This window comes from Paroedura picta, chromosome 6 (assembly GCF_049243985.1).
Source record: "Paroedura picta isolate Pp20150507F chromosome 6, Ppicta_v3.0, whole genome shotgun sequence".
In the NCBI taxonomy this organism is placed as follows: domain Eukaryota; kingdom Metazoa; phylum Chordata; class Lepidosauria; order Squamata; family Gekkonidae; genus Paroedura; species Paroedura picta.
In genome coordinates, this window is record NC_135374.1 from 103,649,932 (window position 1) to 103,664,252 (window position 14,321).

The following is a 14,321-nucleotide window of genomic DNA, read 5'->3' on the forward strand; positions in this document are numbered from 1 at the left end:
AAGCTCCGGTGACTGCACAAGGCAGTGGCGCACAGCCGGCTGCTGAGGAAACAGTAAAAGAGGGAACGTTGCGGGGGCGGGGGAGTCTCAGGCATGGACAAACTATTCACTGCTTCCCATGTCCCGGAGCTTCGTGAACTAAAAGGGGAGTCTGTACAAAATGCAGCTGCAAAACCCCTACCCCCAGCTTGGGGGTGGGGAGGCAACATGGAAGGATCCCCCAGGGATGCTCTCTCATGCATGGAGCATGTTCCCCCCTACTCCCCGAAGAAACCCCTTCCCTGAAGCCAGCAAGAGACGCAGGCTGAGTACGTGCAGAGTCGCGCTCTCTTGCCCGGATGTTGGGCAGATGCAAATGGAGATCAGGGCGGGAAAAGGAGCAAGCACACAGCTAGCAACTGCGACGCTTGAAAGCAAAACAGGCTTTTATGTTAAAAATGTAGGGTTTTATTCTCTCTTTTTTTCTAAATTAGCCTTTTGTACTGTTATCTGAGAACTATTGTTTCTGTGTGGAGGGAAAACAATCCAGAAGGAAACCACATGGTATCTTGTTGCACACCAACCATGACAAACCTAGAAAAAAATATTTATACAAGAGGTATTAGGCTCCTTCTGTGGTGATTACTTGGTTTAACCATTTTGCCTGCCTGAACCGTGATCCATTGCAAAAGGGGATGCAAATGTATTCCAAGTTTTCTACATTGTATTCTAAGCAATAGCCCATCCGCAGACTTGTGCTGCCACTTGGGAGCTGTGGTTTATGTGTGGTAACCTGATTGCACTTGGCCATGTTTTTTACTGTAACTTGACTTTGGCACTCCTTGGTGGAGAACTACAGGATATACATGATTTAAATAATGCTTTTAATTTCTGTAATATATATAACCCACTAAATGTACTGAAGCCATCTGACCTTGCAATCTGTATTCCTTATACTAGTAAATGAACTTTTATTTTGAGAACTTTAATTTGGAATTTAAAATGACTGTGCTGGACATTCGGGGCCCTTCTTTTCCACTCACATTCTATTGAAATGTTTGCCGTTTCTTCAGTCCTTCACAGTCAAATGGTAAATAATCATTTAGAATTGTTGTATGTATCCATCAGTAGTTGAAATGCCAAGAGCTATGCCTCCAGTTTTCATGTTGAAAAAGATTTGAAATGGATTTCCATTTGTCATTGAAGCATCAACAAAATCTTTAGAAATACTATGGCAGGGAATACCTGCAGCAATATTATGTAGATGTGTTAAACAGAGAATGTCAAGATAACACCAATACACAGCTCTAATCTTTAAATATTAGTTTTTTTGGCTTGACAGCATTTTCCAGACATTTCTGATGGCCTGAAGCTATATTATAAAGGCTATATACTGCCTTTGTTGGGCTTCGGTTTGAGATCTATCAAAATAAAAATCGCATCAGATAGCCAGTGTGGTACAGTAGATAGATTGTCAGACTAGAATAAATGAAACCCAGCTAGAAATCCACACTCTGAGGATCGTTTCAGAGGGTAGCCATATGGGTCTGCAGTGAAAGAGCAAGATTCAAGTCCAATAGCACTTAGAAACTAACAAGATTTTCAGAGCAGGAACCTTCAAGAGACAAAGTTCACTAAAGAAGGTATCTGAAGAGGGGAGCTGTGATGGAACTTTACCTTGCAAGCCCTGTTCTTTTCTGGCTGGTTGCCAGCTTCAGGAGGGAATTTTCAGTTCTTTTTTCTTCAAGCAAATTCTGCTACCTATTAAAATCACTGAATAAAGAAATTGTGACAAGTTTGTTATTTGATGTTTATTGTAATTAGCAATTTCTGCCACACGGTATTTCTCTTTGTTTTACTCCTAAATAGTGTGTTCCTTTCTTTGTTATATTAACTCCAGGAGTACGGTAAAAGGGCCTCTCTGGCTAATAGACTGTCACCATATGGTCATAGTACAGGGCTGCTATCTAGGAGGGCCAGGACTCCTAGCCACCCCTTTCATTCCTGAGGCCTTGCCTCTGTGTCTCCCACAGCCCCAGCATATGTGTACCATGGGGACAATTACTCCAAAGGAGCAGCTGCTTGCAACCTCCCTCCCCTGACCCTTGGTCTTCCCTTTGCACTGGACTAGTGTTTCCAAGACAAGGGAGCTTTTAAGTGGTCAGAGAGCCATGGCCAGCTTCAAATTTATATAGGATTTATTAAAAGAATAATAAAGTTAATAACCAGATCTTTAGCACACCAAAGCATTATTCAAAAGAGACAGAAGAAATTGGATGAAATGCAGTCGTTCTGTTGCTCTGCTAATACATACACTATTTGATGTTAAATATAGGGCAGGTACCTTTTTCCCAGTTCTCATGGAATCAAAGTCCAAGATAGCTGCTCACCTCTTCTCCAAAGAGCAAGCTCCTACTTTGATGGTCAGCAGGGTGTAAACTGCACAGAGCTTTTATTCCAACCCCAGATTGATTCAGTCCCTGCCCTCTACACAGAATTCGATTTCAGTTTGGATTTTTGGCGATTTTAATTTTCCTTCTGCAGCAAGAAGGATTGATCCGGAGTGACCCTACCTCTATTGTGCCATATCTGAGACTGCTGAAAATCCTGAATAAAGAAAGCTCCGTGGTAGAGAACCTCTGATAGGCTACACCTGGTCATGTGACACGCTAGCCTTAAAGGAGAAGCCCCTAACTTCTCTCAACTTCTGTTGGTCCTAGATTTTTCCTCCCTCCTCTGCCTTTTTCGATCCTCTCCCCCTCCCCTCCAAGAAAAGAAAGAGGCTCCCTGCTTGGCTTCTCCCCCCCCCCCTTCAAGAAAAGAAAGAAAGAGGCTTCAAGAAAAGAAAGAAAGAGGCTTCAAGAAAAGAGAGAGGCTCCCCCACCTTCTGAGCCTCCCTAACCACGTGCAGAAGACTTTCCTGTTTCAATGGGGAGGGGGGAGGAGAGGAAGACCCGAGTTCAAAGCGATCTGAATTCAACAGGATTGACAATGGAATAAAGAAAGTAAGTGCAGACTCTGCCTAGGTGAAAATAGAACCCCCACCTTCTGCTGGTCAGCAGCAGATATATTTCCCTGTTCCCTCCCAAAGGAAGCTCCGTTCTCCTAGCGAATTTTGGGAAGAAGAAATCTCTTTCCCCAACCAGGTACCTGTTTCCTGGCTAGGCCAATTAGCATGTGAAAGGCAGTGAGCAAGTGGTTACCTGCCCCACCCTTCTCTCCATAGGGGGGGGCGGGGTCCTTTGTCCATTTGAAATAGCAAGGAGGGCATTTTAACACAGGAGTATTGACTCTGGAAAGCTTATACCTAAAAAATCTTGTTGGTCTCTAACATCCCTCTAACTACTGATCTCCCATGGAAGCCTGCTGAATGACCTTGGGCCAGTCACTACCTCTCTCAGTGTAACTTGATTCAAAGAGTTGTGGTGAGGATAACATAGAGGAGAGGGAAATGATGTAAGCTACTTTAAGTCCCTCCACTGGGAAGAGAGGGATAAAACAGATAAATCAACACATCAGCTTGTGTCCTTTCCTTCTGCTCGTCAAATTTTTAAGCAGAGAAAGTGCTTCTTCTGTCAGATGATGGCTCCTTAGTGTGGAAAAAGGCTTCAAACATTGCTGATAAGACACAAGCCACAGGCTCTTGGGACTGTTCCTCTGAAGAACACAAGTATGCTCTTAAAAAAAAAACACAAAACTAGCATGTCATGAGCGTCAGAAACTTGCATTGTATTTTCCAGGGAACATCTCATCATTGAGCTTTGCAGAATGATAAGTGGATACGAGAAAGCATCAGTGACAACAAGGTCAATGCTGCGACAGGTATGCAGTTACTTAGTGGTTAGTAGAGTCCAGAGAAGGTGCATATGGTGACATCATCAGTTGGCACTTAGTCCCATAAGCCACTGACTCAATAGCTGTGCGTTGTACAAGGCCAGATCACAAATGTTGCTCACCTAGCATTTTTCCCTCTGCACCAGACATGATAACTTTCACCCTATCTCATGACATCAGAGCTAGCAAAAGTGATCCATGCAGTGGTGACCTCTATATTAGATTTATGCAACTCGCTCCACGCAAGGTTTCCTTTACAACTGCTCTGGGAACTCCAACTGTGGTGTTGTGGATCCTCACAGGGAACCAGTGGAGGGTGTGGATGCCATCAGTGCTCTCTCAAGTGCATTGGCTCAGGTTTGGAGAGTGGAACAGGTTAAAGGTTTTTATATTAACCTTTAAAGCCCAAATAGTCTGGGACTGGTGTATCTATGAGACTGCCTTTTCCCCTATGTCCCCCTAAGGTCATTATGATCATCTGACCAAAACCTGCTCAGGATCCCCAGTCCAAGGGAGGTGAGACTGCCTTGAACCAGGGCCAGGGCTTTTTCAGCCTTGGCCCCAGCCTGGTGGAATGCTCTGCTGAGAGAGATCAGGGCTCTGCAGGACCTTAATCAGTTCCGAAGGGCCTGCCAGGCAAAGCTGTTCCATTAGGGCTATTGTCAAGGCCCTGATGGACCATCAAAAAGAGTAGGCCTCACTAGGGCAAACTGAGGAAAGATTTTCCTCTAAAGATCTGACTCCCCCAACTTAAACTAGTTGGGGGCTACTGAAATAGAATATTTTATTCAACTTATATATGATTTTATATATTTTATTGACTGTTAATTCATGTTTTTATATGCCCTGAGCATTCAGAAAGGGCAGGCTATATTAAAAATAATAATAAAGATATATTTTTATTTATTTAATGCTGTGTTCCCATCACTGCCTCCTGTTCTCTCTAATAAGGGAATTATATATACCTTTCTCCTTCTTTGACACTAAATGGCTGGAACTAGATTATCTCTATATCAGTCACCACTGTCAAGGACATCGGACAGCATTGTTGTTTTTTTCACAATCAGGATGCATTTTCTTCCTGTTAGGTAGGACATTCAAACATATAATCTCTCATATGAGTGTAAGAATGGAAGTAGATGAAATGGCTCTACTTTGTAACCTTTTTGGAACAATGAGACCCAGTTCTTATATCCAATGTCACCTCTTGGTTTATGTCAATTGCAAATCATCAACTGTGTCCTTCTTTTGTTCTACCGAGCTCCCGAGTTTCATGGGACTTCTTGCCTTTCCCATTGGAAATCCATTTTACAAATCTCAAGTAACCTTTGGATAACCAAAACTAATCTGATATTTGCAGCCAAGTGATTCTGAGTTGTCTCCCTAGATACCAAAAGCCATCTCCTTTTCCCAGGGTAAAAACACATACATTCCACAAAACATTAAAACAATGTTTTTCAAAACAGACAGTTCTGCAGCACAGACAAAACACGAATCAAGGAGGCACTGCGAACTCCCTCACAAAGTCACAACAGACAAAGAAAGGAGCCTGATGAATTATTTCAGATAAGCGCAAAGGGTTAGTGAAGCCCTCTGACATGGAATCAAGCCAGGCAGCAGATGGTATAAATATCTGGGGATCTCGCTGCAAGACAGTAATGATTTATTACATCTCTCTCTCTCTCTCTCCCCCACTCTTTTTCTAAAAGTAGAGAAAGCAAAAGTTCCCTGTTGGAATTAATTGATAATACACTTTTATCTGCTCCTACTCCCTGAAGGAAGAGTCGATACACAGAACGGTAAGTGACTGACATTTCCTGAGAGCTATATGGGAGGTATGTGGTGGTTTCACTACTGCTGGGACTCTCCTTGGGAAAAGACTATGTTGCTAAAGCTGTAGTCGATACTTTATGTATGTGTCTGCCTATCATGCACCTGGACTATCATACTGATCCTTATTGTACTGGGTCCACAGGAGAAAGCTTAAACTTTAATATGAAGGACAACTAAACCACTTTGCACAGCAGGGACTACACCGTTCTCAAGCCATTATGTGATCTTAGAGCAAGTCAACAAATTATCGATCCCTTAACAATGGAAAATATAAGCAAATGTCTCTAAACAGTAAATTCTAACACGACATATTATTGGGTTCAATGATATTTGCTTCAAAGGAAGCCCTACTTGGGAGTAGGGGTGCCAAACTCCAGGAGAAATCTCTCACTAGTACACTGAATGTCCAGATCAGTGGTCCCCAACCTTTCTGAGGTTGGGGACCGGCAGGGCATTGGGGTGCGGCACCCGCAGGCCACGCCCACGCACCGGGCCACGCCCACGAGCCGTGCCCGCACATCGGGCCGCGCCCCGCGAGCCGATTCCCTCTCCCCGCCCTCCCGCAGTAAGAAGCTTCCCGGGCCGCAAGCTTGCGGCCTGGGAAGTTTTTTACTGCGGGGGGGGGGGGGGGCGGGGAGAGGGAGCTGCGGCCCGGCGCCATGGCCTTCGCGGCCCGGCACCGGGCCACGGCCCGCAGGTTGGGGACCACTGGTCCAGATGACAATCAGTTCCCTTGCTGGAAATGGCTGCTTTGGAGTGATGGATCTATGGCATTGTACACTGCTGAGCTCACTCCTCTGCCCAAAATCCTCATGGTCCATCCCAAATATTGCTAGGACAGGGCTCATGCAACCTTAATGCTTGTTCAGGACAGAAATCTTTGGCTTGACACTGGGGCTGTCAACTCAAGTTTAGGAAATTCCTTAAGAATTAGGAGGGTAGAGCTTTGGAAGGAGAGGGAACTCAGTAGGGCTGGCCAGCCTATTAGAACTGATCTCCAAGTGACAGAGAATGTTCGCCTGGACAAAATGGCCACTTTGGAAGTTGGACTCTTAAGATATTATACTCCATTGAAGTCCCTCCCCTTCCCAAACCCCACCCTCCTCCACCTGCAAAACCTCCAGGTATTTCCCAACCTGGAGCTGCCAACTCTAGTGCTCAGCAGGGGTGTGATGCTCTCCAAAGTTGTCATTTCCTGCAGGGGAAATGAACTCTGTTGCCTGGATGGGGGCAGAATTTGCTCTTTTTGGTGGTGTCTCCAGGAACAGCATTTTATTTCTGCTTAACAGGAAACACTCTTTTATGCAGAGAAATTAACGGGATGAGGTACAGTTGGAAGTTGCCTGAAACTTGAGTGACTTGAGCGATGAAGACTGGGGAGGGGCCTCAGTGGAATCCACCCTTCAAAGTAGCCATTCTGTCCAGGAAAACCACTTCCACACGTGGAGCAAGATCGCGTGATTTCTCCTACCTGCAAAGGTGTGATAATAAATTCAGCCATTTCTTTCCTCCACACTCTTGGGTGTGAAAAAGGCACTGGAGAGAGCAACACACTCTTTTAGTCACCGCTCCTCAGCCTGTCAATCAACTGAGGCAATCAATCAGAGATCTGGGTACCTCCAAAGTTCCCCTGCATGTGATTTTTTTTAAAATTTGAAAGCTATTTGTGGCAACAAATATGCATTGCCACGCAAGACAAAGCACACACACACAGATTCCAACCCCTGCAGTAGTTTAACCACCATCTTTATCTAAGTAACCAATGCCGCTGTGGCTGTCTCGCCACCTAGGCTGTCAAAGCCCTGTCCCTTCCGCTCCTCTTCTCGCCCTCAACCCAACCCACCTTGCTGGTCTATGTGCCTGCAACTCGGCTTTCCCTACTTGCCTTGGTCCTCTTCCTCCACGAAAACTTATGAAGCATGGGCGATGCTGCCACTGCCTCCATTTCCCATGCACACACACTTCCCTGTGAGGCCTTGTTGCTGCTGCCACTACTGCTGCTGCCGCCTCCCCTACACACACGCTTCCCTGCCACTCCTGCACGCACACACACACCTCGCGAGGAAGCGTACATGTATGTGTACGGGGAGGCGGCAGTGACAGCAGTAATGAGGCCTCACAGGGAAGCATGTGTGCATGTGCGGGGGGCGTGGCAGCAGCACCCATGCTTCAGAAGTGTTTGTGGATGAAGAGGCCAAGGCAAGTGGGGAAGGCTGAGTGGCAGGCACACAGAGTGGCATGGGTCGAGGGTGGGAAGAGGAAATGGTGAGGAAATGGTGAGCAAGGAGGGAGGATGGGACAGCCCTCAACAGACTATAACACATTTTCTCCTCCATATGTTCCTATATCTGGCTGCTAGCTACTTGCTCACCCCTGGGCCATGCAATAAAGGTATAGGTATCCCTTTTGCAAGCACTGAGTCATGTCTGACCCTTGGGGTGACGACCTCCAGCGTTTTCATGGCAGGCTCAATACGGGGTGGTTTGCCAGTACCTTCTCCAGTCATTACCATTTTACCCCCTCAACAAGCTGGGTACTTATTTTACCAACCTCGGAAGGATGGAAGGCTGAGTCAACCTTGAGCCGGCTGCTGGGATTGAACTCCCAACCTCATGGGCAGACAGCTTCAGACAGCATTTCTGCCGCTTACCACTCTGCGCCACAAGAGGCTCTGGGCCACGCAATAAAGAGTAGTAAATCCAATTTCCTGGATTTACCACATCATGCTTTAAAAGTGGCTGCATCATAAAACAGCCTATGAATGTTGTCTACATCATTTGGAGGGGGCTCAATAAGTCAACATTAGGGGGCTGTGATGCGAAAAACTCCTTTTGAGGAAATGGTATTATATCTGGAGATCAGTTATAATTCTAAGAGATGCCTAGAGCCTACCTGGATGTTGACTACCCAAGCAAGGATGGGGGGATGCATTTCCCTCTTACTTCTGTTTACCTCAGCAATTGAAAAGTAACATTATTTCTATCACCATAGCCTTAAATCTTTGTTTCTAAATTGCCATGCTACTCTTGTTCTGCCTAGACTAGAATTTTAAGAGAATAGAAGGCAGTTTTCTGAAGCCTGCCACAGACACATCCTTTTATTGATACAGAAGATGCTAGTGCTAGTGAACACCCAAGCTACTGTTTGTGAGATTTTATATATCTTACATTAATGTGTCAGAGAGATTCTAGCATGAGAAAAAAGAGAAGAAATACCAGCAAGTTTTGATAACATTTTACAGTAACAATTTCAAATATATCCTAGAAAGGGCCTTTAAACCTCAAGAGAATCTCACCTCTTTCTCCTGAAACGTCTCCATTACCCCTTGAAATTTGAAATTTCATGACCTCTTCATGCACTGCCACTGTACAAAATGATAAATGAATCACCGGAGAAAGGGGGAATATAAATGACTGTTGGATATTAGGGATGCATTTCTGAAAGAAAAGGTTAGGATTAGGTTCATTTCCACATAAGGCTAGTATTTAGCTGATTTGTAGATTTTTTTCTGACTAGTTTTGCAATTCAGCATCCTTGCAGAACATTTTTATTTAAGCTTTAAAATAAACTTTTTCAGACTATTGTCTTAGTTCTGGAATGTAAGAGAGAGAACAAGCATGGATGAAGACTTAAGCCAGTGGTTCTCAACCTGGGAGTCAGGATCCCTTTAGAGGTCTAAGGACCCTTTCACAGGGGTCGCGACAAGGCAAGCAGTTTGCCCGGGGGGGGGGCATCCACACAACAACCTTGCGGGGTAGATCGAGATAGAGTGTTCATCTGTCTGGAACAGCGGAAAAGAGTGAGATTGGCATGGTGGGACAAGAGGCAGAACTGAACTGAGGAACCCCGGAAAAAAACCAATTTTTATACAATCATGAACAATGGATCTTCACACCATTGATCAGTTTGGGATTAATTTCTGTGAAAGAACACTTCCATAATTGTATGGTTGGGGGTCACCACAACATAAGGAACTGTATTAAAGGCATTAGGAAGTTTGAGAACCACTGACTTAAGCAAAAACAACACAACAAAAGAAAATGGCTTGCCATTTCTTGCAAGAAGGTTGGGAACAATGAAGAATTTCTTTGAGATGAAACCAGTGGGAGGGGGACCTTAAGTTTTAATATTTTCTCCCATTTCTGTTCACCTGATTCAGTTCCTTAACCTAGAAATCAATTGTACTTTTTCAAAAAATGGAATAAATTATGGATATGACTTTCAGCTTAATCAGAATGACTGTGCTGTAGAATGTGGCAAAGTTCTGCTGCCATTCCCTTTCACAATGCTAGGATGAAAGAAAATTGAGAATACATTGTCCCTTGATATAGGGCATTTGGTAAATATATATGTGGTCCTGTTTAAGTGAGATGAAGTCAAGAACAACAATGAATGAAGAATGGCTTGCCCCCTTTTTACTGAGTGAATCAAAAGCAGTGTAGTTTCACCTATGCAGTCTTGCCTAGGCTTGCAGTGTGTGTGTGTGTCTTTTTCTTCCATGCACATATTCAGAGAATAAACTCAGATCTGAAACCTTGTGATCATTTGATACTTCACATTATGAATGGAACTATTTATCTGGATAGGTATACATCTGGTGGCACTGAAACATCTGCAAATGTTCTACACCACCCAATTTCTGTATATCATTTCAAAACCTCAAAAATTATTATACATGAGTAGTACATGAGGGCCTCTGCTCAGCTAAGCTCCCTCCATTTTGGATCCTCTCTCCACCCCCCTCCATTTTGAGGCTGAGAACAGTTTTTCATTTCCCTCAATCAAGCCTTGTGTGTCATTGATGGGAGGGCTCTGGAAGAAATAGGCGGGAAGCTGCAGAGGGAGACAGAGAATGGCCCTTTGGGCTGCAAGGCCCACTGAAGGGATTGCTCAGATCCAAATTCGGTGGTTTCCCTATTCTGTGGAGCTGTCTTCTTCACACAGTAAGTAAATTAAAAGGGGAGAGGGACTTGAAAAAACTCCATCAACTCCCCCCACCCCCTGAAGCTGGGCTATTATGAGTTTCCCTGCCATTGTTTTCTAAACTGATTGTTCATCTCTGCACCCCCATCCCACCCCCAATCCAGCCCTTTCCAAAGCCTGCCCGGTGCTTTACCCCAGCGTGTTCCCACCCAGATCTCCCCACTTTCCCTTCCCTTATTTCCTGCCTTTTGTCTTGTTCTGTTCTGTTCTCCCGGCCCTCCGCGTTCCCATATTCGAAGGGTTGCCAACCTGCCGGGGGAGTGGAGTTCTGCCAGTACTGATCTCTATGTTATAGAGCAGGGGTAGTCAAACTGCGGCCCTCCAGATGTCCGTGGACTACAATTCCCAGCAACCCCTGCCAGCATTCGCTGGCAGGGGCTCCTGGGAATTGTAGTCCACGGACATCCGGAGGGCCGCAGTTTGACTACCCCTGTTATAGAGATTAGTTTCCTTGGAGACACGGGCGGGGGGGGGGGGTGTTCTAAGGAGAGGCTCTTCCTTCATAGCATTTCTGCGGAGCTCCCTTTCTGCCCTGGCCAGGCTGCCCCCAAATATCCAGGAATTTTCCAACCTGGAACTGGCAACGTTACATATTCTGCCCTCTCTTCCCCTAATGTGCTGGGACTTCCTCGGGATATTTTGCTGCAGAGAAGATGAATGTGAGACTGTGTACATAATGCTGTTCTCCAGTCCCTATGTTCCCCTTTATGAAATGACGATGTTCCCCTTTATGCTTTTCACCCACATCTTTCTCATCCTACTCTCTTATGCGTTTATTATGGCTTTATTACTTTTAGTTTTGCTTAATGTGGTTTTTATGGTCTCAGACGATGATGGTAATTCTGAACGTATTAAGGAAGTGGAAAAGGATGTGAAATTTGATACACGTTCATATTTCTCTCAACCCACTGCTGAATACATTCAGAACCTGAAAACCAGTTTGGTATAGTGTTTATAGTACAATTTTCCATGCGGTGCCTTTAGGATGGCGCCTTTAGGATGAACTACAATTCCCATGCTCCCCTGCCACAAACGCTGGCAGGGGCTCATGGGAATTGTAGTCTGTGAACATCTGGAGGACTACAGGTTGACTACCCCTGCCTTTATGCACAGTGGGCCTCAGCCAGTCCCTTTCCAGGTGATTGCCAAGTGTTTTTACAAAGCGAGTAGGGTCAGGTAGGACTTCTGAGTGGCCTTTGGAGGTCTAACTGACTGCAGATTAAAAAAAAATAGTATCAGCAGCAGCTGTCACTAAAGCACAAGGGTCTCCACTATGAATGTGTACGCAAGATAATATTTTAAACCATATGTTAATTTTAAAAGACACCCTATTTTAAACAGCTTCTTGAAATACTGTTACAGTTATGCATGGTCTCACTCCCTGACTTCTTCTGCTTGGCTTTATCTCTAGCGGCAGCCATTTTGTTGTGTTTTGTGTTGCTTGTGGCGGCCATTTTGTGACTGCATTGAATTATGATGCAATCAGAATTCCGAATGTGCCCACAGACTCCAAAAGGTTCTAGTCTCCTGACTCAGAACGATAGGTGGAGATCTTGGGCCAGTCACTCACTCTTAGCCAAGATGGAAAAGAGCAGAATTTTGCAAGCTGCTTTGGGCCCTTTTGGAGAGAAAAGTGAGATATGAATAAATAGAAATAAAAATGTATAAATATGATTTTAGATTGAGGTGGGCAGCCATGTTGGTCTGAAGCAATAGAACAAAGTTTGAGTCAAGTGGCACCTAAAGACCAACAAAGTTTAATATGGTTTTATTACATATGTATTATTATTATTATCCATTTTAATGCAAGACTTTGAGTTTGTTAAATATATTTTAATTATCACTGAAAGCTGTCTTGTGTAAACATGATAGAAAGGTATTCAATAAATGAATTTTGCAAAGCAGGTTATATTTAGAAATGGGGACTGCTTCAAGGTCACCCAGTTATGAAGCTGGTTCCCTGGTTCCTTTGTATTTTGGATAATAGAGAGTAAAGAGAGATAAGTAAACTTTAGTGACCATTGGATAATGGAACCAATAAATATCAAACTGTAATGATCTGAGATTTGCTGTGGTGTCTCTTTTGTGATCTGGTGCTATGGTTTGATTGTAAATGCTTCATTTGTCGTGTTCTGAAGAAATTTATGTCTATATTTTGCTTATAGGAAAACAATAGAAATAGAAAGATTATTTCTTGTTCATCATACTGACCAGCCTCTCCTCAATGGTCATTAAAGGAATGTGGGGAAAGCTCTGCATTACATAGCTCCCAAAATCTTTGCATGGTTTTCTTCCTCAAGGAGACCACTCCATAAAACAGGACCAGCTACTGGACAAAGACTGCTAGTAACAATCCCTGGTCTGATCGGAGCTGCTTTATGTGACAATATAAGATCCAGCCTTTTTAATCTAAAGGCAGAAATGATTTTGTGGTATTTTTCTTTTCTTAGAAAAAAGACTACATGTTTGTGAATAGCAACATAGCTTTTGTCATAGCTATTCCTGTGGATTTCAACTCCGTACCTGCAAGGGAAAGGTCAGTGAAATAGAAATTTCATTTTTTTTTTCTCCATCCCTCTGCAGCAAAATTATTTCCCTGAAATGCTAGTCTTCTTGGGGCCCTCAGCAACACCATCAGAGTTGAGTTGAGGGGCTTGTGGTGTGGACAGAATTAGATGTATACCAGTGTGTAGCCTAACACAAGGTTATGATCACTAACCAGCTTTTTCAGAGAAGTGCTTTTTAAAGAAGGTAGGGAGAACAGCCACCGTTCCCTAGAGTAGGGGTAGCCAAACGGTAGCTCTCCAGATGTCCACGGACTACCATTCCCACGTGCCCCTGCCAGCATGGTAGTCCATAGGCATATAGAGAGCTACAGTTTGGCCACCTCTGCCCTAAAGAGTCCTGAAAATGTCCCCTTTCTGCATCACTGCCACTAAATGCACATGGGAAAAGCTCTGCTTTACATAGCTCAAAACGTTTGCACACTTGAGCTTTTGTTCCTCATGGAAACTATTTCATAAAATTGGACTAGCTGCTGTAAGAAAGTTCTGAAGCTAGTAACATCCCTGGTCTGAGCGGAGGTCCTTTATGTGATAATCTAAGATCCCGCCACTTTAATCTAAAGACAGAAGTGATTTTCTGGTATTTTTCTTTTAGAAAAAAGACTACACGTTTGTGAACATCAACATAGCTATTGTTATAGCTATTCCTGTGGATCTCAGCTCCATACCTGCAAGGGAAAGGTCAGTGAAATAGAAATTTCATTTTTTTCTTCATCCCTCTGCAGCAAAATTATTTCCCTAAAATGCTAGTTTTCCTGGGGCTCTCAGCAACACCATCAGAGTTGAGTTGAGGGGCTTTTGGTGTGGACAGAATTAGATATATATCAACATACAGCCTAACACAAGGCTATGATTACTAACCAGCTTTTTCAGAGGATTGCTTTGGAAGGAAGATAGGGAGAACAGCCACCGTTCCCTAGAGTAGGGGTGGCCAAAAGGTAGCTCTCCAGATGTCCATGAACTACCATTCCCATTTGCCCCTGCCAGCATGGTAGTTCATGGACATCTGGAGAGCTACCATTTGGCCACCTCTGTCCTAGAGAGTCCTGAAAAATGTCCCTTTTCTGCAATCGCTGCACTAGGTACACCCCTCTTACGCAGCTCCGTAATAACATTTTCTGGGCATTA

General features: G+C 44.2%; 1 protein-coding gene and 1 long non-coding RNA gene across 11 annotated transcripts in view; one reads left to right on the plus strand and one right to left on the minus strand.

The window, feature by feature from the left end:
• Positions 1–438: 438 nt before the first annotated feature.
• LOC143840395 (uncharacterized) lies at positions 439–12,082 on the minus strand. Of its 7 annotated transcripts, XR_013232170.1 has the most exons (6): positions 10,815–10,931; positions 8,942–9,010; positions 7,118–7,182; positions 4,779–4,894; positions 1,657–1,752; positions 439–573 (listed from the first exon to the last, which is right to left on the minus strand). It is a non-coding gene; the product is annotated as an uncharacterized LOC143840395 (long non-coding RNA). The 7 variants fall into 7 exon arrangements; XR_013232174.1 differs by lacking the exons at positions 7,118–7,182; positions 10,815–10,931 and adding an exon at positions 12,008–12,082 and having other exon boundaries at positions 8,942–9,083; XR_013232171.1 differs by lacking the exon at positions 7,118–7,182 and having other exon boundaries at positions 8,942–9,083; positions 10,879–10,970.
• The window catches only part of LOC143840394 (uncharacterized), a 52,618-nt gene continuing 48,642 nt past the window's right edge, over positions 10,346–14,321 (plus strand). The window contains exons 1-3 of one of the 4 annotated variants that reach the window (XR_013232168.1): positions 10,443–10,589; positions 13,080–13,165; positions 13,789–13,874. Coding sequence is in view for 1 of the 4 variants with exons in the window: in XM_077343875.1 (XP_077199990.1) it covers positions 10,499–10,589; positions 13,789–13,874 (177 nt within the window). In the remaining 3 variants the exon portion in view is untranslated. Of the gene's footprint in view, positions 10,590–12,136; positions 12,263–13,079; positions 13,166–13,788; positions 13,875–14,321 lie in introns of those variants that run through there. The other 3 variants (XR_013232167.1, XR_013232166.1, XM_077343875.1) reach the window with 3 other exon arrangements.